General features: G+C 46.8%; 1 protein-coding gene across 1 annotated transcript in view; it reads right to left on the bottom strand.

Moving 5' to 3' along the window:
* Positions 1 to 25,811, bottom strand: part of LOC144696524 (leucine-rich repeat-containing G-protein coupled receptor 5-like) — a 128,511-nt gene that overhangs the window by 28,593 nt on the left and 74,107 nt on the right. The window contains exons 4-6 of the mRNA XM_078567918.1: positions 16,139 to 16,354; positions 5,888 to 5,959; positions 794 to 862 (exon numbers count right to left, since the gene is read on the bottom strand). Of these exons, the coding sequence (XP_078424044.1) occupies positions 794 to 862; positions 5,888 to 5,959; positions 16,139 to 16,354 (357 nt within the window). The remainder of the gene's footprint in view (positions 1 to 793; positions 863 to 5,887; positions 5,960 to 16,138; positions 16,355 to 25,811) is intronic.

The following is a 25,811-nucleotide window of genomic DNA, read 5'->3' as shown; positions in this document are numbered from 1 at the left end:
TGGGACTGCCTGCTTGATTGTTTTAATGATAAAGCTGCTTCTACTTGCTGCACTGGAATTCTGATAGCATTGTGCATGTCCCTAGGCTATCAGAGTTTCCCCCCGTTCAACTTATTATCTAGGTGTCAAAGTAGACGATAAGTTGAAATGGAAGGAATGGTTTACAGATGTGGAAGGCAAGGGATATACACAATTAAACTATCTCGGAAAATTTAAATCTTTTCGAGTAGATCCTGCAATCATGAATCTCTTCTGTACTGTGTAGCTGAGATTGCTATCCTTTGTGGATACCTTGCCTGGTACTGTTGCCTTAGAAGGATATGGAGGTTATTGAACCAGGCAGGAAGGGTATTTGATGAGCAAAGCTTTCTTGATGAAATCTGCTCTCAAAGAATTTTGACAAAAGTAAAGAGTGCCATGAACAATGAGAATCACCCTTTGTCTCAATATCACTGCTGCATTTGGGGAAAAGGTTACAATACTTCAGATACAGGACAAATTGGCTCCTGAACTCACTTGTGCCCCTCTCTATAAGAACTTTTAATAGGAATTTGATCTGTGGATGAGGATAGGCACTCAGGGTAGGACTCACTGATTATTTTAATGCATTCGAATAGTTATTTAATACATAGTTTAGTTAAAGTTAGATCTCTGTGATAGGATAATTTTTTTCTTTTATTGTTATTATCTATTTGTATGTAAATTTTTTTAATGAACGAGCAATGTTACCCTAAATAAATTTCTGTACGATCTTCCATATGTGAAACTGAATTGAACTGAATAGGGTACTTACAGTTCTTTAAGATTTGTTAATGCCTTTATTGCAACGGGAAATTCATCCAGATTGTTGTAGTTCAAATCTCTGCATTAGACAACAAATATTAGGAAATATAACAAGATCATCGCAGTTGTGATCAGAACGAATTTAGTTAGATTGCAAATGAATTCATAGTGGCATATTCATGTGTGCAAACAGTTCATATTTTGCAATCCTCTTTCACTCCAAGCTTTTAATACATATGTAATGTCGCAACAGCTATCACACAAATTTTAGTCAATTTAAAGGAATGCATGAATTTACATATATATTTTTTAAAATCTGTCTGTCTTTTGAAATACTGAGGTAGTTTTTTGTTAATCCTGGTGCTGCTGTCATCCTTCAAAACATAAATCAAGGTCTCATGGGCTAAAAGCTAAGTATAAATATATTTCTGTTTTTTGTAGATATTGTAGAACTATATTGCCTTTGTATCAAATTCAAGAGTTCCAGTGCCATAGTATGTTTTTTATTTCATTCACCGAATGTGGGCATCGCTGGCAAGGCCAGCATTTATTACCCATCTCTAATTGCCCTTGAGAAGGTGGTGATGAGCCACTTTCGTAAATCACTGTAATCCATATGGTGTAAGTAAACCCACAGTGCTACTAGATAGGGAGTTCCAGCATTTTGACCCAGCAACAATGAAAAAATGATGGTGTGTTTCCAAGTCAGGATGTTGTGTAACTTGCAGGGAAACTTGGGAGTTCCCATGCACCTGGTACCCTTGTCCCTCTAGGTGGTAGATGCCACAGGTTTGGGAGAGGCTGTCGAAGAAGCCTTGACGAGTTGCTGCAGTGCATCTTGTAGATGGTACACACTGCTGCCACTGTGCATTGGCAGTTGAGAGAATGAATGTTTTAAGCTGGTGGATGGGGTGCCAATCAAGCGGGCTGTTTTGTCCTGTCCAGCTTCTTGAGTGTTGTTTATGCTACACACATCCAGGCAAGTGGAGAGTATTCCATCACACTCCTGACTTGTGTCTTGTAGACAGTGGGCAGGTTTTGGGGGATCAGGAGGTGAGTTACTTGCTGCAAAATGCCCAGCCTCTGACCTGTTCTTGTAGCCACAATATTTATATATGGCTGGTTTGTTAAGTTCCTATTTGTCTCTGATTTTGATGGTGGGGGATTCAGTGATGGTAATGCCTGAAGTGACCACAAATGGGGGCCAGTAGTACTGAAACCAGGGCAAGGCTAGCAGCTGCCTGCTTGACAACTCATCAGTTGAATGAAGTATGGAAGTATACAACATCAGTCTACACCTGGGAAAACAACTTGCAAAATCCCTGATGTGGAGCATTGCACTGAATGGGTGCAAGAGCTGAACCCTTAATAAAACTGATGGGAAGAAGATTACAGCTTTTGAAATGTGACTCTGCCAAAGGGTCCTTAGAATCTGCTGGACAGAATGAAGAACCAATGAATTTGTCTGCAGGAAAACCAGAGTCCCAGCATCTATGGGCTTTTAGCTGAAGTAAGAAAGTGGGAATTGAGAAAGCCTGACCACTGGAAAAGGCACAGAGAGACCCCAAAAGTAACAAATCAGAATAAAGCTCTGCAGTCCTGCCACACCCAGTCGTGAATGGTGGTGGTTAGTTAAACAACAAATTGGAGGAGGAAGTTTCATAAACATTACCATCCTCAATGATGGGGATACCCAGCAAATCAGTACAAAAGGCAAAGTTGAAACATTAGCAACCATCTTCAGCCAGGAGTGCCAAGGGGATGATCTTGGGCTACTCCAAACATCCCCAGCATCAGAGAAACCAGTCTTCATACAATTTGATTCACTCTACATGACATCAAGGAACAGCTGAGTGCAATGGATACAGCAAACTTATGGGCCCTGATAACTTCCTGGTGGCAATGCTGAAGACTTGTTCTCTAGAACTAGTCACACCCCAGCCATGCTGTTCCAGTACAGCTACAATACTGGCATCTACCCACCAGGATCACTTGGCCCCAGACTTCATTGCAGCCTTGATCCAAACATGGACTAAAGAGCTAAATTTGAGATGTGAGGTGGGAGTGACTGCCCTTGACATCAAGGCAGCATTTGACCGAGTGTAGTTAGTCCCCTGGTTTGTTGGCAATGTTAGAATGAGAGATATGCCAGGCATGAGGTTACAGGTTGTGGTGAAATATTGAAAATACTGCAGATGGCTCACAGCGCCTCATGGATGAAATCAATATCAAGTGACAAAAAATTGTCATTGTTTACATCCAGCATTTGTAGGAGTCATTGAAGAAGACTGATTTCCATTGGAACGCTGTCATAGGCCTGCTACTAAAGTGCCAGAGGAGAGAGCCATTTTGTTTCACTCAAGGCCAGAATCTTCCCAGTCCCATGGTGGTAATTTTGAAGACAGAGCTGGAAATCAGCAGGCAGATATGTTCCTGCCTCCAGGCAATCTTATTGGAGGTGGGTCGTCACCTGCAGAGGTTACCCAATTGCAGAATCAAGTGGCCAATTGGAACACTTAACTGCATGTCTGATAAGATTGGGAATGTTGCCAGGAATTTCCCTGTGGCAGGTGGCCTCCCGCTGATGGCGCAGTGCAGCAAGTGCCTGGAGGCGGTCTACTGCTGACTGGTCGGAGTGGAGGGTGGGGAGGGGAAGGGAGGGTGGCTGTGGGGCCTGCAATTGTAACCCCCACCTTTACTGGAGCAGCATTGATCAGCCAGCCACAGTTGCAGTTTTCTCCTCTGGCAGCTGTGGCCAGAGTTGCTTTTTGAGAAATGTTAAAGCCTCCTCAGCGGGCGCCTCAAGATGGAGGTGCCCTCGCAGTCCCCATCCTGCAGCGACAATGCCTATCTCTGCCAGTGGGGCTGACGTCCTTCCTCTGGAAATGGTCCTGCCCTTCGAATATTTTTCAAGAGGGCAACATTCTGCCCGATGTTACCCTTGTGATTTTGAAATTCCTGTTTCTGGTATTTGCAAGTACATGAGAAAGCAATTAGATTGGTTTATTGAGAGGCATCGAATTACATACTGATGGTTTTCACAAGAGATGATGCCACAGTTAAATAGTGGGAGAGAGATCATTCCAGAAAGTGAAATACTGAACAAAAGACTAAAACTATGTTGGACTTTGATGCACTGAACTTGGCTGGCATTTGTTATTTCAGAAATTAATTTACTCAGTGAGTTAAGAAAATAATGATTTATTAAGTTGGTTTGCAAAATTTTTGCAGTTTGTTCAGTAAAGGATCGAGCACAAAATAATTGAAACCTTTAAGATCCTGAGGGGCCTTGACAGGGTGGATGTGGAGAGTATGTTTCCTTTTGTGGGAGAATCTAGAACTAGAGGTCACTGTTTAAAAATAAGGGATTGCTCATTTAAGACAGAGATGAGGAGAAATTTTTTTCTCACAGAGGGTTGAGAGTCTCTTCCTCAAAAGGCGGTGGAAGCAGAGTCCGAATATTTTGAAGGCAGAGCTAGACAGATTCTTGATTAACAAGGGGGTGAAAGGTTTTTGGAGGTAGGCAGGAATGTGGGGTTGAGGTTACATTCAGATCAGCCATGATCTCATTGAATGGCGGAGCAGGCTTGAGGGGCCAAGTGGCCTACTCCTGGTCCTGATTCGTATGTTCGTACTCGTGGTCGTTCTATGTTGCTTGTGATTTCTGTTCCCACAAACATGGAACTGAGTTTACTTTGTTGATGGGCTTGCAATTCATAGCCAGAGATGTCCTTCTGATATGAATCTTTCATACAAAATAATGCACAGGCCTTGCATTGTAAAGGTAGTGTTAATAGTCACAGATGATGGTATCAACTGTTCTGTTCAGCTCTTTGGCATTTTGCTTCACGAAGGTGCTGAAAGAAGTCTTCAATTGCTTTCCAATTATGTTTGTGTGATGCTTTAGGTTACAAGAATTGAAACCAGCACGGGAAAAGTCATACATTTTCTGCTCTACATGTATTGCTTAAGTAGCCGAAGCATCTAAAATATTTAGGATCAAACTCTAAGATAACAATTAACTGTACTGTCATGGTTAGCACACATTATAATGGCCTGAATTTCACGCTTCCCCGCTGGCGGGTTTTAGGTGGAGGGGAGCTTGAAATTGAAGGAATGGGATTCCCTCCAGGTTCCTGCCCACCCCGACCATGCAGCGATTTTACACTGAGCCGGGCAAGGCCTCAGACAGGGAGCCCGGCCTTGCCCCCAGTGCCGATTATTGGCCACTTGAGGGCCATTTCCTGCCCAGCCTCAATTTTTAGGCTGGCAGGAGGATTTACCTGGTGTGGGGGAAGCCTGAAAAAGAATGGGCTTAGACCTTGGGCGGGAGAGGGACCTCCATCAGAAGCCTCCTTTTGACTGCTGGCACCTCCCTCTAAAGGTCTAGTGGACCCTGGGCCTGCCACCACTCAACCACCCCAACCCCGGCCTTTCTCCCGACATCCCGATAGCCCCCTTTGTGTTCCCCCGAGGCATTCCCTAACCTTCCCGCCCTGGGACCCCTTAAGCTTACCTTGTTCTCTGGTCTGGGGACTTAGGCTCAGGCTTCTCCTGAAGTTCCTCTTCAGTCCGCTGCAGTTCTTGTTGCTACAGGGACTGGAGATTGGCTGGCTGCTCTTGAAGGTGGGACTTCTTCCTAAGTGAAGAATGCAAGTCCCACCTGCAACCAATTGATGCTCACTTGAGCGTGAAATGGCTGTGGGGCACTCAGAGTCGGCGGGCACATGTTCCCCACCAACTTTTCGGATGGTGGAAGGGAAACCCTACCATCTTAAAAATTCAGGACCATTTCCACTTATATGTCAGTGGGTGACTAATTAAACAGCAAAAATAGATTATTTTGCAGTATTTGATATAACATATCCACAAGTTTTAAGTATGCATACAGATTGTCATATCATTGAATTCCATCATTGCTGGAAAATGTTGCATGCGTCCAAATGTAAAAACAGAATCATTAGAAGTACATTCGTGGCCGTGTTTCACTTTGAAAGATATGTTGATTCTTCTATGATCTCTGAGTCTCTTCTCTGAGTTTCAACCTTTTTTATATACTTTGAAAACATTCAAGAAAGGAGGCACAAATGAGAGGTCAACTTACAAAGTTTCTAGGCTGTGGAGACCATCAAAGCATTTCTTTCCCAGGGAGTGGATTCGATTGTTATGGAGATGCCTGCAGGGTAACATTAATGGCACAGTCAGGAAAAGACAATGCACGCAGCAGGCTTAAACAAACATTTTTTTTTAATTGGTTGCATTGCATTGCAAGGACCTTGTGCTTCAGCCATTGCAAACACTCATTTCATCCAAGTCATACAAAGGCTACATAAATGTTAGATACTCCAGAAATATGTGTATGTTCAAAATTGGTTTCACATTGGTTGAAAATGATGCCAGGTTTATGTTAAACCATTACTCCTTGTCAAGAAGATTCACCTCCCAAAGTTTACACAGTGGCTCAAATCCTGTTCAGGCTCTATGGTGTTAAATTAACCAATTGATGTATGTGAGTTGTTCTCATTCCCTTTGAAACATGTTAAATGATTCACACCAGGCTTTGTTGTTTCATAGCCTTGGTTAAAACAGATATCAAAAGGGTGTGAGTTTTCACTCCAAACTAGGATTAGTCTGCTAATGTCATTAAACTTGCAGTTTCCAGTTGTGTGAAGGGTTTACACCCAGAAAGTTGACCTTCTTTTCCTCTTTAGAAATCCTGACGGACCCTGCCTTGTATGCCTGTTTTTATTTCAGAGCTTCAGCATTTGGAATTGATTTTCAATATTATTTATAGGTTTGGGCTACATTTTTTGCAAATCATTAATCAATTTGGATATGCAGCTGTAGGGATTTAATATTGGAAAGCTGCATTGACTTCTATGAGAGATATTTTGAATATAGGTGCAGCATCACATTAAAACGAAAATCCCACTATCAGCAATCAATTTGAACATTGAAACATTGATTAACTTCAGAAGAAAAATTGAAGAAAATGCCAAGAACAGACCATCAAAGCCCATCTTCCTACTATTCAAACTCTCCCAGCAAAGCATCCAACTTCATTTCAAAGACCTTTCGTGTCCTTGATGCTACAAGTTTCCCTGGTAGAACATACCAAATATTTATAATCCTTCGGGTAAGGACTTTTGTTCACTTAATACTTGTGTTATATTTAAATCAATTAAAAGTAATTTTATGTTCTCCATTCTTACCTCCCTGACTTAATTTTAAGTAATATTTTGGATTTATATTTTTGAATTTAATATTTTTATACCTTGCTGGAGTCTTAATCAATCTCTGAACTATATGCTTAAACTTCTCTCATCATTCCTCATAGATCTTTTTTTTCTTTTGATTTTTTAAAATTAGTTTTTGTATAAATTGAGTTTTAACATCAAGAGAAACCACCTGGAAGAGTTTCTAAACCCACCAGTTTGATAAAGTTGAACCTGTTAGGTTAAAAGACTTGAGCAATGTTTTTACAACCAGTCTCTAACTCCAATGCAATTAAACTCCCAAATTTCTGGCACCTTCCGGTTCTGCTTCCCCGAGAGATGTATTGGGCTTTCTTTTAAGATGCACTTTCCAGTTCCTTCTTCCTCAGGTTTTCTTCACAATATCCCTTAGATAACAAGGCCAGCAAGGCAACACTTAACCATTGCTGCTCTGTCTGGAATAGAAGTAGCTCCAAGTGTAATTTTGAATGACACTATTAACGTGGTCCTGTTCAGTTCATATATGTTATTCTAAAGAAGCCGTTCGCCCATTTACCAAGCAATTTCATACAGTTAAATTGGTAAATTAGCACTTAAGTTAATTTTGATCTCTCGGTGATATAGTGAGAGTGGTGAGATTAGCTTGTTCTTCTCCTCAGGTTAAATTCTATCACCCCTGATCAATACTCTCTCTTTCCACACTGCTAAAGTCAGCGTCTTGCTGTGAGGGAAATGGTCCACTTTACACAGCTGATTGAAGCAACTAGAAAAATGCCTCAAAGTTTTGTTGTTCCGACCCAGAGGCTTTCAAATGCGATTCTTACACACTTTGCATTTCAAATTTGTCACAATTCATAGGGGGAACTGTTCCAAGGCTAGTGGGTAGTTTGGAGTGAGTAACATGCTTGACCTTCAATTAAAGTGCTGTACTTTAATTGAGGGGGGTTTCTTCTCAATATTGAGTGAAGAGACCGTTTTAAAATGGACACTCGAAGATTCACACTGTTGGGGCCAACAGAAGAGGTCCTGTTAAAGCCAAGAGTTGCTTGGGACTTTATTTGCACAAGACAACATTTCTGCAGTGTGCAGGGTGCAGTGCAATGAACATGATGTGGGATTTTAGGTTCTGTTAAGAACTTAATGGAGAATATCTTTTCTGTAGTTTAGGGTATTACTTACCTACTAACTAATGTTTCGTTGTTGATGATTTAATTTGTTTGTAAGAGAAAAAGTCTTAAAAACATGATCTTGTCAAGCGACCCTTTGCATCAGTTGCTGGGAACTTCATATCTCTTTTTAAAAGTTATCGGTCTCCACAGGAATCGTAAAAATATGAAAAATTGGCAACCTTTGTAAATAATATTTCAATAAAATGCATTGCCTGCATTTGTAAATATTAAAGACTACAGGAGGTTCATACTGCCATTACTGCATAAAAGACATGGGAAAGGAACAAACATTCAGCTCCTCGAGCCTGTTCTGCCATGCAGTTAGACTCAACTCCATTTTCTCCAAATCGCTCGATACCCCTACCTAACAAAAATCTGTTGATGTCAACGTTGAACATTTCAATTGACTCAGCATCTACAACCTTAGAAAGGAGAGAATTCCAGATTCCCACTATCCTTTGTGTGGAATATCACTCCTGACTGGTCTAGCTGTAATTTTAAGCTCATGTTCCCTTGAGAATCTGTGCTGTACCCCCTGCAGTAATGTTCCTGAGGTGTAGTAACCAAAACTGAATGCAAACACGCCAGAGATGATCTGGCCAAGATATCATTCAATATAGCAATTGGTTTTGTTTCTTATGATACGACTCTTTTAAATGCCATATGATCAGAAAATTAGAGAATACATCAGCCCCTTTCCCCCACCTCCCCCGCCTAATCCAGAAAACAGAATGGTTAATTCTTTATTCTTAGTGCCCAATTGTTAACAAAGACATCAGAAGGTATGTGATTATCAAAGATATGGGCTGGCGGTGGGCGTCATGGCGGGCTTGAGCGGACAATATGGTGAGAAGGCCAAAAATTGGCTTTGCGCCGTCGTGAAACCAGTTTGCTATTGTCCGCTCCCCCCGTCAATGGCGGGCTGCATTTCCCATTGCCGCAGATCAGGAACCGAATTTCAATACTTTAGCATCTTGTTAAAAGCCATGCTCGCTGGAATCATCCCCCTACATCATATTTACCACCCACGTCGGTGTGACTTCAGAACGACATGCTTCACGACTGCCTTTAAAAGGCGTGCACCTGGTGACCAGAACTTTGAGGGGAACGCGGAGGTGAGCTTTTTTTTATATTTGTTCATGGGACGTGGGCATCACTGGCTATTTATTGCCCATCCCCAATTGCCCTTGTTCAGAGGGCATTTAAGAGTCAACCACATTGCACACAAACTTGCTCGTAAGCATCACCTGTAGGACTTCAAGACAAAAATCTGTTGATGACAATGCTGAACATTTCAATTGACTCAGCATTTGGTGGGACAGAGGCAAATTGCTTTTTCCTGGTGGGCTTTCAGTGCACAGACTGCAGGAATTGCACAAGCACATGCCCGGGGGCGGTGGTGGGGGTGGGAGTGGGGGGTCATGGGTGGAAGCGGCCATGCACTTGGAAAAGCTTGTCAAAAGTGAGTAGTCTTCCGCAGCTGAGATTGTTCAAAAGGTTCGAAAGGTGGTCATGGTGCAGTCACTGGTGGAGGTGCTCAGAGCCCCTTGAAATGTCTTTATTAAGGTTTGGGCCAGTATCCCTCATGGTTCAAGCTAACAGCGCTGCCTTGCAAGAGAATGCCAGCACCTGAGCTGAGAGCACAGCATGTAGTCCAGTGGGCAAAGCTGCTGCCAATCAGTCAAGTGCAGTGGGCCGGAGATCGGTGGGGTTTCGGACAGCCATGATGCGCACTACACACTGGCCATCCAAATGCTGGTCAGCACTCTCCTGCCTGCCTGAAGGGGCCTTCAGACTTAACCAAGCAAGGTTCTTAGGATACGTATACTAACTCATGCATCTCTCTCTTTGATCCTGCAGGAGCAGAACATCAGGATCATGGAGCCTGGTGATTTAGCGGTAAAGCTCATGGCTTACAGGGAGCAGAGAAGAAGTAGAAGAATGCGAAGGAGGCGCCTGGCCGGGCAATGGGAGGAGCACCTCCCTCAAGGTGAAGGGGCGACAAGGCCTCCTGTGTACACAGCTGAAGATCCACAGAGAGCCGCCGCTAGACTCAGGGCCTATAGACGGTGCCTATCGTTCCTGCGCACGTTGAGGGAACTGATCGGTCACATATGCCAGCTGCTGCAGGATTTGGCACCACGGGGACATGGAGGGTATCCATTGCCATTGGCCGTGAAAGTAACCGCAGCACTCAACTTTTTACACCAGTGGCTCCTTCCAGGGCACCACAGGTGACCTGTGTGTGATCGCACAAGCCTCCACACATAAATGCATCCAGGAGGTCACGGACACCGTCTTCATGAAGGTACTGAACTTTGTGCATTTTGCCCAGGATCAGGAAAGCCAGGAAGCAAGAGCACTGGGATTTGCGCAGATCTCAGGTTTTCCACAGGTGTAGGGTGCCATCGACTGCACTCAAGAGGTGCTTAGATCTCTATTGCAACAAGCAATCAACTATGTCAACTGCAAGAGCATCCATTTGCTGAATGTTCAGCTGGTGTGCAACCACCACAAACACATCCTACAGGTCTGCGCACAGTTCTCAGGGAGCGTCCACGACTCCTACATCCTTAGCAAGTCTCAGATCCCTGACATCTTCCAGGGTGCACAGAGGCTGCAGCATTGGCTCCTTGGGGACAAGGGCTACCCACAGAGGACGTGGCTGATGATGCCTGTGCGGCGGCCTCAGACTGCAGCAGAGTGACGGTATAACGAGTCTTTGGTGGAGGCATTTTGAAAATGAAGTTCTGGTGCCTCAGTAGGTCTGGTGGAGCACTGCAGTACAGTCCCCAGAGGGTGCCGCGCATCATCATCGCTTGCTGCGCACTACATAACCTGGCGGGGAGGACCTGACTGAGGAGGAGACGGAAGACCTGCACGTCTCCTCCGATGAGGAGGATGTCAAAGGGGATGATGATGATGAGGTCCTCGAAGGCAAGAATGCCGGTGATGAGGCCATTGCACTGGCCAGCTGAGGCAGGTGTGCTCGGGAGGCCCTCATAGACGCTAGATTCCAGGAGGATGATGATGACATGCAGTGAGCACAGTCCATAGATCTTCACATTGCCTCTGTGAATGCCTGACTCCTGTCTGGCCAAGGGCAGCTCACTTGCGCTCTGTGATCAGGGTCATATCATGGAGACACAGCCATGAAACTTTAAATGTACCTGATCCTTTGTCAGTCTTCAGCACCTGGCCCCTTCAGGAGCACACTGTCACCGGACACAGATGTTGAAGTGATGGGAGGCTAACCCCACCTCAAAGGTGCTGTGACACCTGTCCACGACATTCAGGCAGAAATGAAAAGCACCATCAAGGTGCAAGCATCATTAATGTGTCCAGTGAATGTGAATCCGGACCATCACTTTGTTCTGAAAGTTACACACTGCACTGGAAGAGGCCCTGGACTGATAGACCTGGATTTATCTTGTGCAGGAATCAAGGTTTCACATCTGAGTGACACGAACACTGCTCATCATAACAAGGAGCCATAGGTAGGGAGACGTTCTTTGGAGTTTATTTACAATAAGTTCAAGTGATTAACACCCATGCCCACGTGGTGCAGCTACATCTTCTTAACCTTCCTAACCCTGCCACTATGTCTTGGTGCTCCCCAACACCCAAAGCGGAGGTGAAGGCAGCCTGCTGACTGCTACGCCCTGTCTGTGATAACTTCGGCAGGCGTTCTCTGGAGGGCCAAGACCTGGAGGGCTCCGGCCTGCTTTCGGTGTCCTGCTGTGGGCCAGGTGCTTCCCCCTCGGCCTGTGAAGCTGGAGCAGAGGAGTCACAGGAAGAAGGGATTTGGATCGGCCGGACATTCCTGACCACCATCCTGCTAGTGTTGACCTCGGTGTGTCAGTATGCTGGCACTATCACCTCAGACTGAAGGCAGACGGACTCCTCCATCATCCCTTGCAGTCCGAGGAGTGCACCAGACATCCTTGCCTCGGACAGAAAGTGGAGATTATTAGTGCTTGGCAGCTGTGTTGAACACAGAACAGTGGACTCAGGTTAGCATTGAAAGAGGGATCATGTGATGCAGGATCCTTACAGGGGTGCTTGCCAGCGACCTCACTATTGCCGCAGGAACGGTCCACATCCTCGCTGGTCAGCTCCAACATGTTAAATCTTGCACAGAGTGAGGACTTTGATGTCCGGCACTCCACCTCCGGTCTGGGACCTCTCCCGTTGATTGTGCATGATCTTGTTCTGCAGAAAGACAGATGGAGAGAGTGTGAGCAGGGTGCATGCCAGGCCAAGTGAGAAGGATGCCAGGTGTGCGTGTGTGCTGAGTGGAGCCAAGGACGGGATGAGGAGGCCATCTCCAGAGGAGATGAGGCCAGATGGAGATGTGAAGGTGTGTCTGAGAGAGTGAGTGATGATATCCCTTGAGCTGGCAGTGAGTGAGATGTCAGTGAATGTGTGATGGGCTTGTGAGTGTGTGAGTTGAGACTGATGAGATAGTTGACTTACCCTGGCAGCACAGATGAGATCATTCATCCGTTTTCTACACTGGATGGCCGACCTCTTGTGTTTAGCATTGGCACTGACCACCTCTGCCCCTGCCTCCCAAACTGGAGTGGTGAGATTGATGGGCCTCCTGAGGCCAGAACTGGGGCAGAGGATATTGTGGTGGGCCTCCATGGCATCCAGAAGGCATCCCTGAGGATGTACCACTGAATTGGAGGGCTGCACTCTTCTTGGGCTTTCAGGACCATGTCTTCACTGGAGCTGCCCTTGGCTGCAAGCATTGAGAAATGTGCATGCGACTGCAGTTTAAATATGGTGCCTGGTGTGAGGACGCGGTGAGGTAACAGCGTGGTGGGCCAATCGGAGGCTGGCCGCCAGTGACCTGGCATGTTTCCTGTGGCTGCATGATTAATGAGGCGGGAAGGGGACGATACAGCGCAAAAACCCCCCCATTGCGGCCACAATGTAAAACCTCTTTTTTCACGTCCGCTACCGCATTTCGTGCAAACCAGGGACGATTCCAGTATGGTCATGAGCATAAATAGGAATATGTCATTTAGAATTTAGAAGAAGTGCTTTATCTGACCACATAAACTGCACCAGAATTATCAGCTAAAATCAACACAAGGTACTGCGGATGCTGGAAACCTGAAATAAAAACAGAAAACGGTGGAAATCAGCCATTCAGGCAACACATATGAAAAGAGAAACAAAGTTAACGTTTTAGATTGACGACCTTACATCTAAATCAGATTCTGGGCTCAAACGATGCCCTACTGTTGATTGGTACAAAGACACACACACGCAGACGAGGGACTAGAGGGTTACCAGTGCTGTTAGAAGAATTCCAGTTTGAGTCATGGGCCCAGAACTTTCGAGGAATGGCAATCCCAGTCGGATTGCCACTCCGCCCCTTTTTACTTACCTCAGTCAGGAGCCGCACATTTCTCGCCCGACCTCCGAGAGAAGTGCAGCGCAGCGGGTTCCCGAGGCCTTTGGTGCAGTGCAGCAATGTCATGGGAAGGTGAAGCCATGTCCCCTTTTTACAACCCTGACTGCCATAAGGCAGGTAGGCTTGAAGGTCCCAGACACGTTGAGAAGCCAGAGAGAAGATAAGTGTGAGGTCGGTGGGTAGGATTGTTGAGGGGAGGGTAGGATGAGTCCCGGGTGGGGGAGGGGGTAGGATGTGTCAGGGATGTGGGGAGAGAGGTTGGGGTAGGATGGGTCGGCGGAGGGGGGGAGGTGTAGGATGAATCAGGGGAGGTATGATGGATCAGGTGGTCAGTCAGTAGGGTGGGGGTTAGTTAGGTGGAGGTCGGGAGGGTGGTTTGGGGGAATAAGTCAGTGGTTGGTCATGGGTTCGGGGTTAGTTGGGGGTAGTTGGCAGGTTTGGTGGGTAGCTGGGGAAGTGGGGGGGATAGTTGGGAAGTCGGGAGTGTAGTTGGGGAGTGGGGGATTAATTGGGGGGAGTAGTTGGGTGGTAGGGGGCTAGTTCCATTGGGGGGTAGGGACGGGGTCAGTACTATAGTTCCCAAGGAGTTAGAAGCGGTTTTAATCCTAATTTTTCTGGGTAACTATTCTGCTAAAAAAGTCAGAACCATCTGAAGTCTCCGATTTAGAACGGAGAATTGGATAGCTCTCAGTGCAGGTTAATTGCTGGTTGGACGTTTGGACTTCCCAAGCAACTGCCGTGCAGTCCTCTGGAAGGTTCTCCCAGCACCTTCTGGAGTACCTCCTGGTACAAGGCACACCCCTGACCCCCGGAGATTGGAAGTTCTGGGTCATGATCTTCAGGAGAGGAGAGTAAATAAAAACACATAACCATATGGCATGATGTTGCAGATGCTGAGTATCTTAAAATACTGGGAATTGTCACCTGTAAACAATGCAAAGGTAGAAAGGGCTGCTGTTATGGTAGGCTGCAGCTTAACATAAATTACAGGAAAAAAAATTTGGTTCAAGTCTGCTATTGTTCACTGGCATGAAAGACTATCCTTTAAGCTTAGCTTAAGAGGTCAAAATCAAAACTCTTTAGTCAAAACAATTACTAGAAGTCTAGTTGCTACTGATTGAGAGAGTGACTTCAGGTCATTGAATTACTCCTATTACAATTAACCAACACCACAATGTTAGGTTCTGTGATGAGAAGTTAGGGATGTAAATACATTCTAGGAGTCATTAACATGCTTTCTAATACATGAGGCTGTATTTGCATGTATCAAACTGTACTCAAACATTGCGTTCAGATGCCCTAAGTACTGAGCATGCAGATTTGGATGAAAGTTATCGGACAGGATTTTCCTGTGGGTTTCGGGACTCTGAAGCCAGGACCAAATGGGGGCCCTGAGCCTGCACTCGCCAGGAGTTAGACGTGTGGAGCTGTTTTCCTGGAGGTGGCTTCCTAATTGGCTGCCTCAGCATTGGCCGTCTTATTAAGGAGGGCGGGCAGGTTCCAGGTGCTGCTGGCCTAATCACAGATCTGACATCTCTAGACCTCATCAATCCTAAGGGAGAGGTAGGTGCTACTGAGGCAAGTAGGAGACTGGGAGAGGGAGAAGGCAACAGACCCCTTGCACCAGAGGGGAAACACCTCCAATTGGATAATCAGGGGGTGCCTTTCCTACCTGCGGCTCCTCTTTGAGGGATGGGGCCTCTGGCTTTGTTGGCCTCAGGGGCTGCCATGGGAGGTCTTCTCCAAGAAGCTGATGGCCTTCCCATGTGGGCGGGGGTGGGGGGACTGCCCCACCACAAAATTATCCCTAAATGGCGCCTTAACTATTTAAATTGCCTATCCGCCCCTGGGAAACTTATTCAGTGATGGGACTGCATTGGGAAACCCTTCTACATGGCTCCCCCTGCTATCTTCCCATCCCTCCCATGTCCGCCTCCACCTCAAGTGGAGAGGGGGGTCAGGGAAAATTCAGCCCATCATCTCTGAATGTGCCTGGACTGCAGAGATGTTACACTGGCAACATCAAACTCATTTCTGACTGTGTCACTTACTGTTTAGCTATAACCGAGCCTTGGCAATAACAGGACCTGGCTGTCTCTTAACATTTTCTCACTAAACGGTAGGGAATTTAAGTTTTTTAAACAAATGACGGCAAGGGGTAACTGTCCCAAGTACCACTTGAGTAGTAATTTAAGATATCATACATGAAATAGAGCCTTAAATGTCAGCATCCCATTATTTTAGCAGGTAGATATTTTGCAAGGTCATAATTTTTTTGAAAAAATTCAACCCAAACTAAAAACATTTTAATTTATATGTACTGTTGAACAAAACCTCTGCGTAGCACAACAATCTTGGCATCCTAAAGTGAACTGAACTGACTAAGCTATTTAGATTGGCTACGAGACAGGTCAGATGATTTCTACATTTCACGGTACGCTTAGTGCTGCTTTTATTTATTTATTCAAAATAGAACCAATATCTACACTGAAATATCTTCACTCATTATGCGTGTTCAACAGTGCAAACAAAGCAACATTACTTACAGAACTACCAAACTGGAAAGGTTCCCAAATGCATAGTCTGGGATATGAGGAATTCTGTTCAGGGCCAAGGTCATGGCTTGTAGACAAGGTAAACTGCTCAGAGCTTTGACTGGGATGTCTGTCAGGGCGTTGTCATCCAACCAGAGATGTCTGAGTGAAACTAGCCCGCTGAAGCAGTCTGGTGGTACGACAGAGATATGGTTGGCATCCAGTCGCCTAGGAAATAAAAAAAAAGAGTTGAGATTTATTTTGTAAATGCTATTATTTTGGCATCAAATACACTCCAGGGCATTTTTCTCAATGATTTGTCAACACAACAGTAATTAGATTTTCACAGAATAGGTTACCCTTTGTTAATTTTTTTTAGCCATTTGTACAGTTTGCATGGTGATGGTCATTGTTTACATCTAGACACAATTAAAATAGTGTGGGAAAGACTATCAACACAGTGGGATTGGGATATGCACTCAATTTTAATAGTTGGGCATGGCAGAGTTGCTCAAGTGAAATCAGAAAGGGAGTGATTTTCATGAGTGCACTAAAGATAGTCTTCTGGAACAATGGGTTACGATTGCATCCACCCACCCCCCCCAACCCCACAATCTCGGAAGCAAAGTCAGTGTGGAGCCGACCCATTCCACGTCTGTCCCAGAGACATGACGCGCTGTGGGTGGGTTAAACAAGGGCCGAGTGGGACTTCCACCCATCACTGCTAGCCAACTGGATTGGCCGGCAGCTCCATCAGTCCCGGCAGAGAAATTTATTTAAGACGACCATTCGAGTTATTAAAATTGACATTGTTAAAGTCGTTAGCAATTTGGGTTATTATTGGGTTAATAATTTAAGTGTATAGATCATTAGTCCAAGAGGTGTCAGCTGTGGCTCAGTTCATAGCACCCTCACCTTTGAGTCAGAAGGTTGTGGGTTCATGTCCCACTCCAGGACTTTGAACAAAAAAAAAGTCAAGAACTGTGAATGTACTCGAAAGAGTTACACAGGATAATCCACGGGGTATGGCCCAATCCAAGCATAACTCCTATCAGGACCTACTTCATTTGAAATGCAATACACTGAGGGCAGAATTTTCCCCCCCATTGGGAGGGAGGTTTAAGAGCAGGTGCGCGGTCGGGGGCGCACCGCCATTTTAAATAGGCGGGCCAATTGAGGCCCACCCAGTGTGAAGTCTGCATGGAAGCTCCATGTGTGGGCGGGGGAGCAATCCCCTGGCCAGGATTTCCTGGTCAGTGGGCGGGGGGGGCGGGGCCCAGCCCGCTCGCTGACGCGTAAAATGACTTGGGATGACGTCGGGCGGAACTCCTGACGTCATCGCGCCCCATTTAAATTTTCAGGTAGGCGGGGGCACGGCAGAATCAGCTGTGCACCCACCAACTTGTCAATGGCCAATTGAGGCCATTGACAAACTCATTGAAATAATTAGTTGACCTGCCCATCCAACCCTAAGGTTGGCGGGCAGGCCAGGAGCCCTGGCGGGCATTAGAAAAAGCATGACACCTCATCCACGGGCGGGATGAGGTTTCATGTCGGTTTTTAAAAATGTAATTAAAGTGCTTTTAAAAGTTATGGACATGTCCCAACTCATGTGACAGTGTCACATGAGGGGACGTGTCAGGAAATTTTTTTTTCTCTATTTTTCAGATTATTTATTGTACAGCCGATCTCCCTGAGGCAGCACTTAGCCTAAAAGAGATGAGTGCGCTCTTTCGTGCGCATGCGTGAAAGAGCGCACTCTCGGCTCAGGGAAACCCCCCCCACCCCGCACAGGGAGTGCATAGCGCTTCCTGGTGGACGTCATGCTGGGCGGGCCTTAATTGGCCTGCCCAAATAAAATGGCGGCGTGCCCCCGATTGGGGGGTGCCGATCGGAGACATGCCTCCACGCACCCGCTCTTGAACTTCCCACCACCCCCCCGACAGGGGGATAATTCTGCCCTCTGAGCTGAGAGTGTGCTTTTGCGTGCATGCGCACGAAAGAGCGCACTCACCTCCCTGAGACTAAGTGCCGCCTCAGGGAGATTGACTGTCCAGTAAAAAAATCTGAAAGATAGAAAAAAAATTCCCTAACATGTCCCCTCATGTGACACTGTCACATGAGTTGGGACATGTCCATAACTTTTAAAAACACTTTGATTACATTTTTTAAAACCTACATGAAACCTCATCCCGCCCGTGGATGAGGTTTCATGCTTTTTCTAATGCCCACCAGGGCTCCCGGCCTGCCCGCCAACCTTAAGATTGGACGGGCGGGTCCATTAATTAGTTTAATGACTCTGTCAGTGGCCTCAATTGGCCATTGACAGGTCAGCGGGTGCACAGCTGATTCTGCTGCGTCCCCGCCTACCTGAAAATTTAAATGGGGCGGGGTGATGTCGGGAGTTCTGCCTGATGTCATCCTGAGTCATTTTACGCATTGGCGAGCAGGCCCCGCCTCCCGCTCGCCGACTGGGAAATCCTGGCCTGAATTATTTTCTCCTTGTGTTTATGATATACACCAAACTGACATTGCATAACATTCTATGTTTATTTACTGGATGCACTTCCACCCAACCACACCCAATGGATTAGCCTGTGTACATAGACTAAACATCTGTATACTTAAATTGTTAGTAACTTTAACGATACTGATTTTAATAATTCAAAGGGTTATTAAAAAAACCTCGGGACAGATTTTCCTTTAAAAATTATTACAATATCAGGCTTGCGTACTTGAGAAATGAAAAAGGAAAGTTAACACAGGGTGATTATGATAGATGTAACCCATGACATACAGGAAAATAGGTGCAAAATGTATTAAAGGTTTAACATTTTTGCTTTTAGATTATTGAGAGATTATTAGCTACATATGTCTTAGTACTCATTACAAAATCTAGTATAGTTTGTCCTCTTGTTGGTTGTAGAATATGTTGGGCTGCATTTTATGTGCCTCCACCAAGTGTGTTTTCGGCAGGGTGGAGGGGGCACGCAAAATAGGACTGGTGCCCACCCCATCACCTACCCACCCACCCCCAAGCTCACCCCCATAATATAAGGGCTGGGCGGATGCCGAAATCAGCATCTTGCCCACCATATTTAGATAGATAGATGTCAATTAAACTTGTTTCCTAGTCAGTTGATGCTGATAATATGCTGCTCAATCCATAAAATGCTTGCTGTGGATAGTCAGATGAGAGTGTGAAGCCTGATTTTAAAAATAAATTCTTCAAAGGGCGAGAAGGAAGTGGGGGAGGGTTCCACATTTGGGGGCTGCCCTCTGCCAATCAGAGGGCGGCCCCCCCCAAAGATAGAACACCCCCCCCCCCCCACCTTTCTTCATACCTGCCCGGAGCCTTAAACCCAAACCCCACATGCCCTGCCCCTCTCCCTGACCTTCCCAAATCCTCCCTGCCCAAGACCCGGACTTACCTGTCTCTGGGATCCATGGGCCTCCTTCCTCCTCCTCTTGCAGTGCCAGCAATGCCAACTAACAAGCTCTTGGCACTGCCGGGACTGATGGAGCTGCCCGCCAATCCGATTGGCTGGCAGTGAGGAGTGGAAATCCCACTCAGCCCTCGTTTTGCCTGCCTCCAGCGAGCAGCGAGTTATGGCTCAGTGATGGGCAGGCATGGAACAGGTCGGATTCATGCCGACTTCATTTCCGGGGGAGCGGTCCGCCCTCTGCTTCCCCCACCCCACCCCCGTAATATTCAATCCATTGTTCCTGAAGGCTATCTTAAGTGCACTCAAGAAATTTACTACCTTTCTGACTTGAGCAACTCCCCCTTGCCTAACTATGAAAATTAGTCTCCCAATAAATCAACTTTTATTTTGCTACGAGCCTCTCTAATATCTGAATTAATAAATTCTGTTAACTCATGCTGCGATCAGAAGGCCTGCAAAAATCTCCAAATACAGTATTAAATCCTAGCTTATTCCTCAATTCTAATCATAGGTTCCCACTCTTTTCCCTTAGCCTTATCCTCTCTTCAGCAATATTGCAATAGCCACTTGGTAGTACAGAACTTAAGAATTGTTGAAAATAGAGACATGCTATCAAAGCTTTTCTTCTTGCACTCATCAGGACAGCTCACAAGAAATACCAACAGTAAGGGGAACAACTAATAAAAAGCTTGGGGGCAGCCATTCCCTGGTTCATTCCCCATGGCAATGCCTGGACCAGAGTCGACCTGCCTGGTTTGAATTTGAACAAAGGCAGTTAACTGTTCTCTGCTGCATTCTCCGTGGCAATGCCTCTAGCAATCAGAGTTCACTTGCCAACCAATCAGCACTGTCTTCTCATGCAGTGTAAATTCTTGTTCCCTTTACTGTTGGTATTTCTTGCGAGCTGTCCTAATGAGTGCAAGAGGAAAAGCTTTGATTGCATGTCTCTTTTATACAGCAACATTGTAATAGTATCTTTATTCAATAAGAATAGCTCCCTTCCTCTTCCAGTTTTCCTATCCTTTCTAAAGGTGTTATAATATGGAATATTTAACTCTCAACCATGACCAGCTTGCAGCCATGTCTCATAAGGACATGAGAAATAGGAGCAGGAATAGCCAATCCTATTCAATCAATAGCCTGCTTCGCCATTCAATATGATTAGGCCCGATATTCTACCTCAACTCCACTTTCCCGCCTGCTCCCCATATCCTTCGATTTTCTGAGAGCAAAAATTGGTCTATCTCAGCATTAGATAGACTCAACTATGGAGCAATCACAACCTTCTGGAGTCCAAACATTCACAACCCTCCTAGTAAAGAAATTTCTCCTCATCTCAGTCCTAAATGATCAACCCCTTATCCGGAGACTGTACCCCCATGTTCTAGATACCCCAGCCAGGGTCAACACTTCTGTGTCAATCCTGGCAAGCCCCTTCAGAATCTTCTTTGTTTCAACGTGATCTCCTCTCACTCTTCTAAACTCAAGAGAGTATATACCCAATTTATTCAGCCTCTCATCGTTGGAAAGCCCTGTCTTTCCAGGAACCAGTTTAGTGAACGTTTGCTGTACCGTTTCCAGTACAAATATCTCCTTCTTTAAATAAGGAGACCAAAACTGTGCACAGTACAGGCATTACCTATTTAAAGCACGTTTTAATAGCGCGTTTTTGTTTGAGTGCAGATTGCGAAATAAGGTTGTTCCCCAAATAGCACTGTTTCTATTTTCATTTTAGTGCGATTACTGCACATGATCAGTCTTTAAAAACAAATTGCTGCTTCCTTTTAAGACCCTCCTGCTCACCGTTTCCCTCCCTGATGCTCCCGCTTGCTACTTCCCTCTCCAATCTTCCCACTCGCCACTCCTATCTTCACCCTCCCACTCGCCGCTTCCCTCTGCCAAACCCTCACTGTGAGTGAGGGCTCAGGAGAGGGGTGTCGAGAAGTAGGCGGCAAGTGAGGAAGTGGGAGGGGCTGCAAGTAGGAGCAAGGTAACTGGACAGGTGGTGGGAATTGGTAAGGAGGAGGGTTGTTGAGCAAGAGGGATGGGAAGGGAAGTGCCAGGCAAGAGGGTCAGGAGGGAAGCAGCAAGTGGGGGGGTCAAGGCAAGTGATGAGCTGGAGGCAGGAATTGGCAAGCTGGAGGTGAATTTTAAGAGTTAACAAGTTTTTAAGAGTTAGAAAGTTAGTAAGAGTTGGTAAAAGGATTTTTGGGCCAGTTGGGATCAAGGCAGCCAATAGGTTTTTAATGAAAAATTACAGGTCAGAAATGTAATCATTGCATTTTTTTAATAGGAAAGTGATTCTCATTTTGCACATTTTTGTTTAGCACACCACTTTTTACGAACACATTTGAAGTGCTAAACGAGGGCCAGGCACGGTCTCACCTAAAACCTATACAATTGCAGCAAGACTGCTGCATTCTTGTACTTTCAGAAAAGTGGGGTTTCAGAAAAGACCGACAAGCCATTTGCCTTCGTAATTGCACGCTTTACCTGCATGGTAACTTTCTACGTTACTTACAAGAAGTACACCAACATCTCTCTGGACAGCAACATTTACAAATTACATCCCTTTTTAGAATATTCTGTTTTTCTATTTGTACTACCAAAGTGAATAATCTTAAACTTTCCCTCATCATACTCCAACTGTTACCTTGTTGCCCATTCACTTAACCTGTCCATATCCCTTTGCAAACTCTTTGTGTCCTCCTCACAGCTTACATTCCCACCTGGTTTTGTATCATCAACAAACCTAGATGCAATACTCTCCGGGGAGGGTTTTCCCCTTGTTGAGTGGCAGGCAGGCCCGGGAGTGGCGGCGAAACCAACCGCTGCCTGTGAGCGGGCCCCGACCGCGATTTCATGCTGATGGGCCGATTAAGGCGACCCAGCGGCTGGTTTAAAAGTGGCCCGGGCAGTCACTGGAAGGCTGCCACAGAGGACATTTCCTGAGGCAGCATGATGGATCCGAGTGAAGCTGGACGGCAGGCAGTGGGGGACAGATCGGGTCGGCACTCGCCCCCCTGCTTCTCTGATGAATGCCTCGCCGTCCTCCTGGAGGAGGTGGCTGTCAGGAGGGAGACCCAGGGATGGGAGGGAGGAGGTCACCGCACCTCACCAAGAGGGCATGTGAGGAGGTGGCAAGCTGGTCAGCAGCAAGGGTGAATACTGTGTTGGCATGGGTCCATGTGCAGATGTGTTAAGGTCTGGCCATTCCCACCTGGACCTCAGGGGTGCTAGAATCTGAGTGCCAACTGTCAATCATGCCGGAGCTGGCCAAGGGGGTGAGCCCTGGCTGCTTGGACTGAGTGCACTGCAGCATGAAGGCCACAACTCGGATGTGCCCTGCCAGGTGTTCCTCAGCTGGGGTTGGCCAGGCTGCAATGGCGCTGCAGGTAGAGAGTGGACTAATCAATGCTCCTCTATTGTTTCAGGAGAAGACAGCCCACAACAATATAGAAAATATGGAGGCCCCGCTAGCCTCCTAATCCTTTCGAGGTATGAGCAAGATGCCCTGGAGCTCGAGAGCCAGCACACCCAACGTGCAATGGCGTGGAGAGGCTAGGGTACCAGACGAAGGTAAGAGTGCAATGCACAGAGGTGAGAATTTAGGCTTGTGCAACCGTTCTATTGCAGTCTTTTCATGGATGTGAGTCATGAACCTGGAATCCCCATTGATTATTGGAAGACGAGGGCACCATAATGCAGATCTCCATTGTCCCACAAGGGTGCCTGGCATACACGGTGATAGTGTCATGACTTTAACTAATGACATGTCCTCCTCCCTTTTTACATTCACCAGCAGGCATCTGATCTCCAGACCCTGAGGGCCACCCCTGACACTGGAGGAGCACCGGGCTTCACTTGCACTGGTGTCACACTTACTCTCTGAAGCAGGCACCAGCACAGATACTATCACCTCGGTGGGCATTAGAGCGGCGGCTAGTATATCGGTGCACATTGGTGAGGGCATTTCACACTCGCTTGAGGTGCAGTCGGAGGACTGCTGGGTACCAGGACGATGCTCAGTCGAAGGCTCATGATGAGGCTCTGGAGTTGTCCATTAGGCGACAGATGCTGGATGTCCAGCGGGATGTGTGGGAGGATCTGGCGGAGATCCATGAGGTTCTCCATGCCATGGTCTCTGTGATAGAGGAGTCCATGCAGAGCGTGAGCACTGCGTTGACCCTCATTGCCGAGCGCACTGCCTCCTCCATTGAGAGAGTGGCAACTCCCATGGAGAGGCAGCTTTAGGGACAGAATCAGGGGTTCCTGGGGTTGCACTCGGACCTGCAAGCCCTCACACAGGCAATGACCTGAGCTGGTCTGTGCCAGTGTGGGAGATGGATGAGGCACCCAGTATCCCAGCTAGGTGCCCGTCCATCAATGGTGAGCAGGGAGGCCCAGAGCAACCTCACTTTGACGCACAAGCTGCCTGTCGTCTCTGTGGGCTCCTCTCAGGGTGTTCCGGGTGACAGCAGCAGCTCCTCCGCCCCTCCGTCAGTGACCGTGGCATCTGATGAGGCTGCGGTTGGGGAGATGCCAACCCAGGCACTGGCTGTTCCCTCCCAGGCCGGGCCAGCACAAGCTCCACTGGCCAGAGGACGACCACCAAGGTCATTAAGGCTAACAAGACAGCAGAGTCAGCAGGCTGTCTCCAATGCCGGTGACAGTGAGGGGGGAGCACCTAGACGGAGCACTTGCAAACATAAATTAAAGGAACCATGAGCACAAAATGGACAGATCATGGGTGATTTTATGTTCATTTATGTTTACTTTATTCTGTTCTGGGAATGAAGACCAGAGAAGTTTATGTAAATAGTTTGGAATTGTCAAAATTAGATAAATTTTGTTTTTGTCAAATGTGCTTCAGATGTCTGAATCGTTCAGAGGCAGCACAACAATACCCCCCAGAGCGGAGGTCATTGATAGTGGTTGCACGCTGCGCTCTCCACAATCTGGCACTGGCAAGGGGGGACCCACTGGAGGAAGAGGATCTTGACAGAGCTGCACAGGCCACAGGTGATGAGCCCAGTGGTGAGTCCGAAGATGAGCACAGTGAGGAAAACGCTGCGGGTGTGGAGCCAGGCCTCGGTAACCTCCAGGGAGGCAGGGATGCCTTTTTGTCGTTTTTGTCGTCATGGCCTGAGTATGCTTCACCTTTCTATTTTATTGGTGCAGGGGAACTCAGCAATCGTTGCAAAGCCTCTGGCTTGCTCAGCCTGGCTGGCCTCGTCTGTATGGTAAAGAATAAAGGCCAGTACCCACCTGAACAGAGCTTCTGTACGCCAGTATGTAATGTTGGGTGTATGTGGCTCTGAACTTTATTGCACAGGCACTGAGTGTTCTTTGTACTCAAATGAAAGGATCCTTTCAGACCCTTCTGGGATGGAGGCAGCAGCCCTGGCATGTGGTTGAAGCTGATCTTTGGTAGTCTAGCTGAAGGAGCGTTGGGAAAAGGCATCCCTGCCTCCCTGGAGGTTACTGAGGCCTGGCTCCACACCAGCAGCGTTTTCCTCACTGTGCTCATCTTCGGACTCACCACTGGACTCATCATCTGTGGCCTGTGCAGCTCTGTCAAGATCCTCTTCCTCCAGTGGGTCCCCCCTTGCCAGTGCCAGATTGTGGAGAGCGCAGCATGCAACCACTATCAATGACATCCTCTCTGGGGGGTATTGTTGTGCTGCCCCTGAACGATTCAGACATCTGAAGCACATCCTGAGAAGACCTATGGTCTTCTCTACCACCGCCCTTGTGGCAACCCAGCAGCCATCCATCCAGTCGGGCTGGAGCAGTGAAGAGCTTTGGCACCTGGGAGTGTCTGAGGATGTACGTGTAATGTGAGCTGCCAGGGGGTACCTTGTACAGACTTGCAGAATATGCATCCTGTGGTAAAACACTATCTGCACGTTCATGGAGTGGAATCCCTTTCTGTTGATGAAGGCACCCGCCTGACCCGTTGGTGCCTTGATGGTCACATGTGTGCAGTTGATTGCACCCTGAATGCAGGGGAACTCAGCAATCACTGCAAAGCCTCTGGCTCGCTCAGCCTAGCTGGCCTCGTCCATATGGTAAAGAATAAAGGTCAGTACCCGCCTGAACAGAGCTTCTGTCACCAGCTTGATGCAACTGTGGACAGCCAATTGGGACACTCCACACAGATACCCCACTGAGCCCTGGAAAGGACAGGAGGCATAGAAGTTAAGAGCCACTGTGACCTTCAGAGCCACTGGCATGGG

The sequence above is a fragment of the Cetorhinus maximus genome, chromosome 22, assembly GCF_964194155.1.
Source record: "Cetorhinus maximus chromosome 22, sCetMax3.hap1.1, whole genome shotgun sequence".
Lineage (NCBI taxonomy): Eukaryota > Metazoa > Chordata > Chondrichthyes > Lamniformes > Cetorhinidae > Cetorhinus > Cetorhinus maximus.
This window is presented reverse-complemented; position numbering and strand designations above follow the sequence as displayed.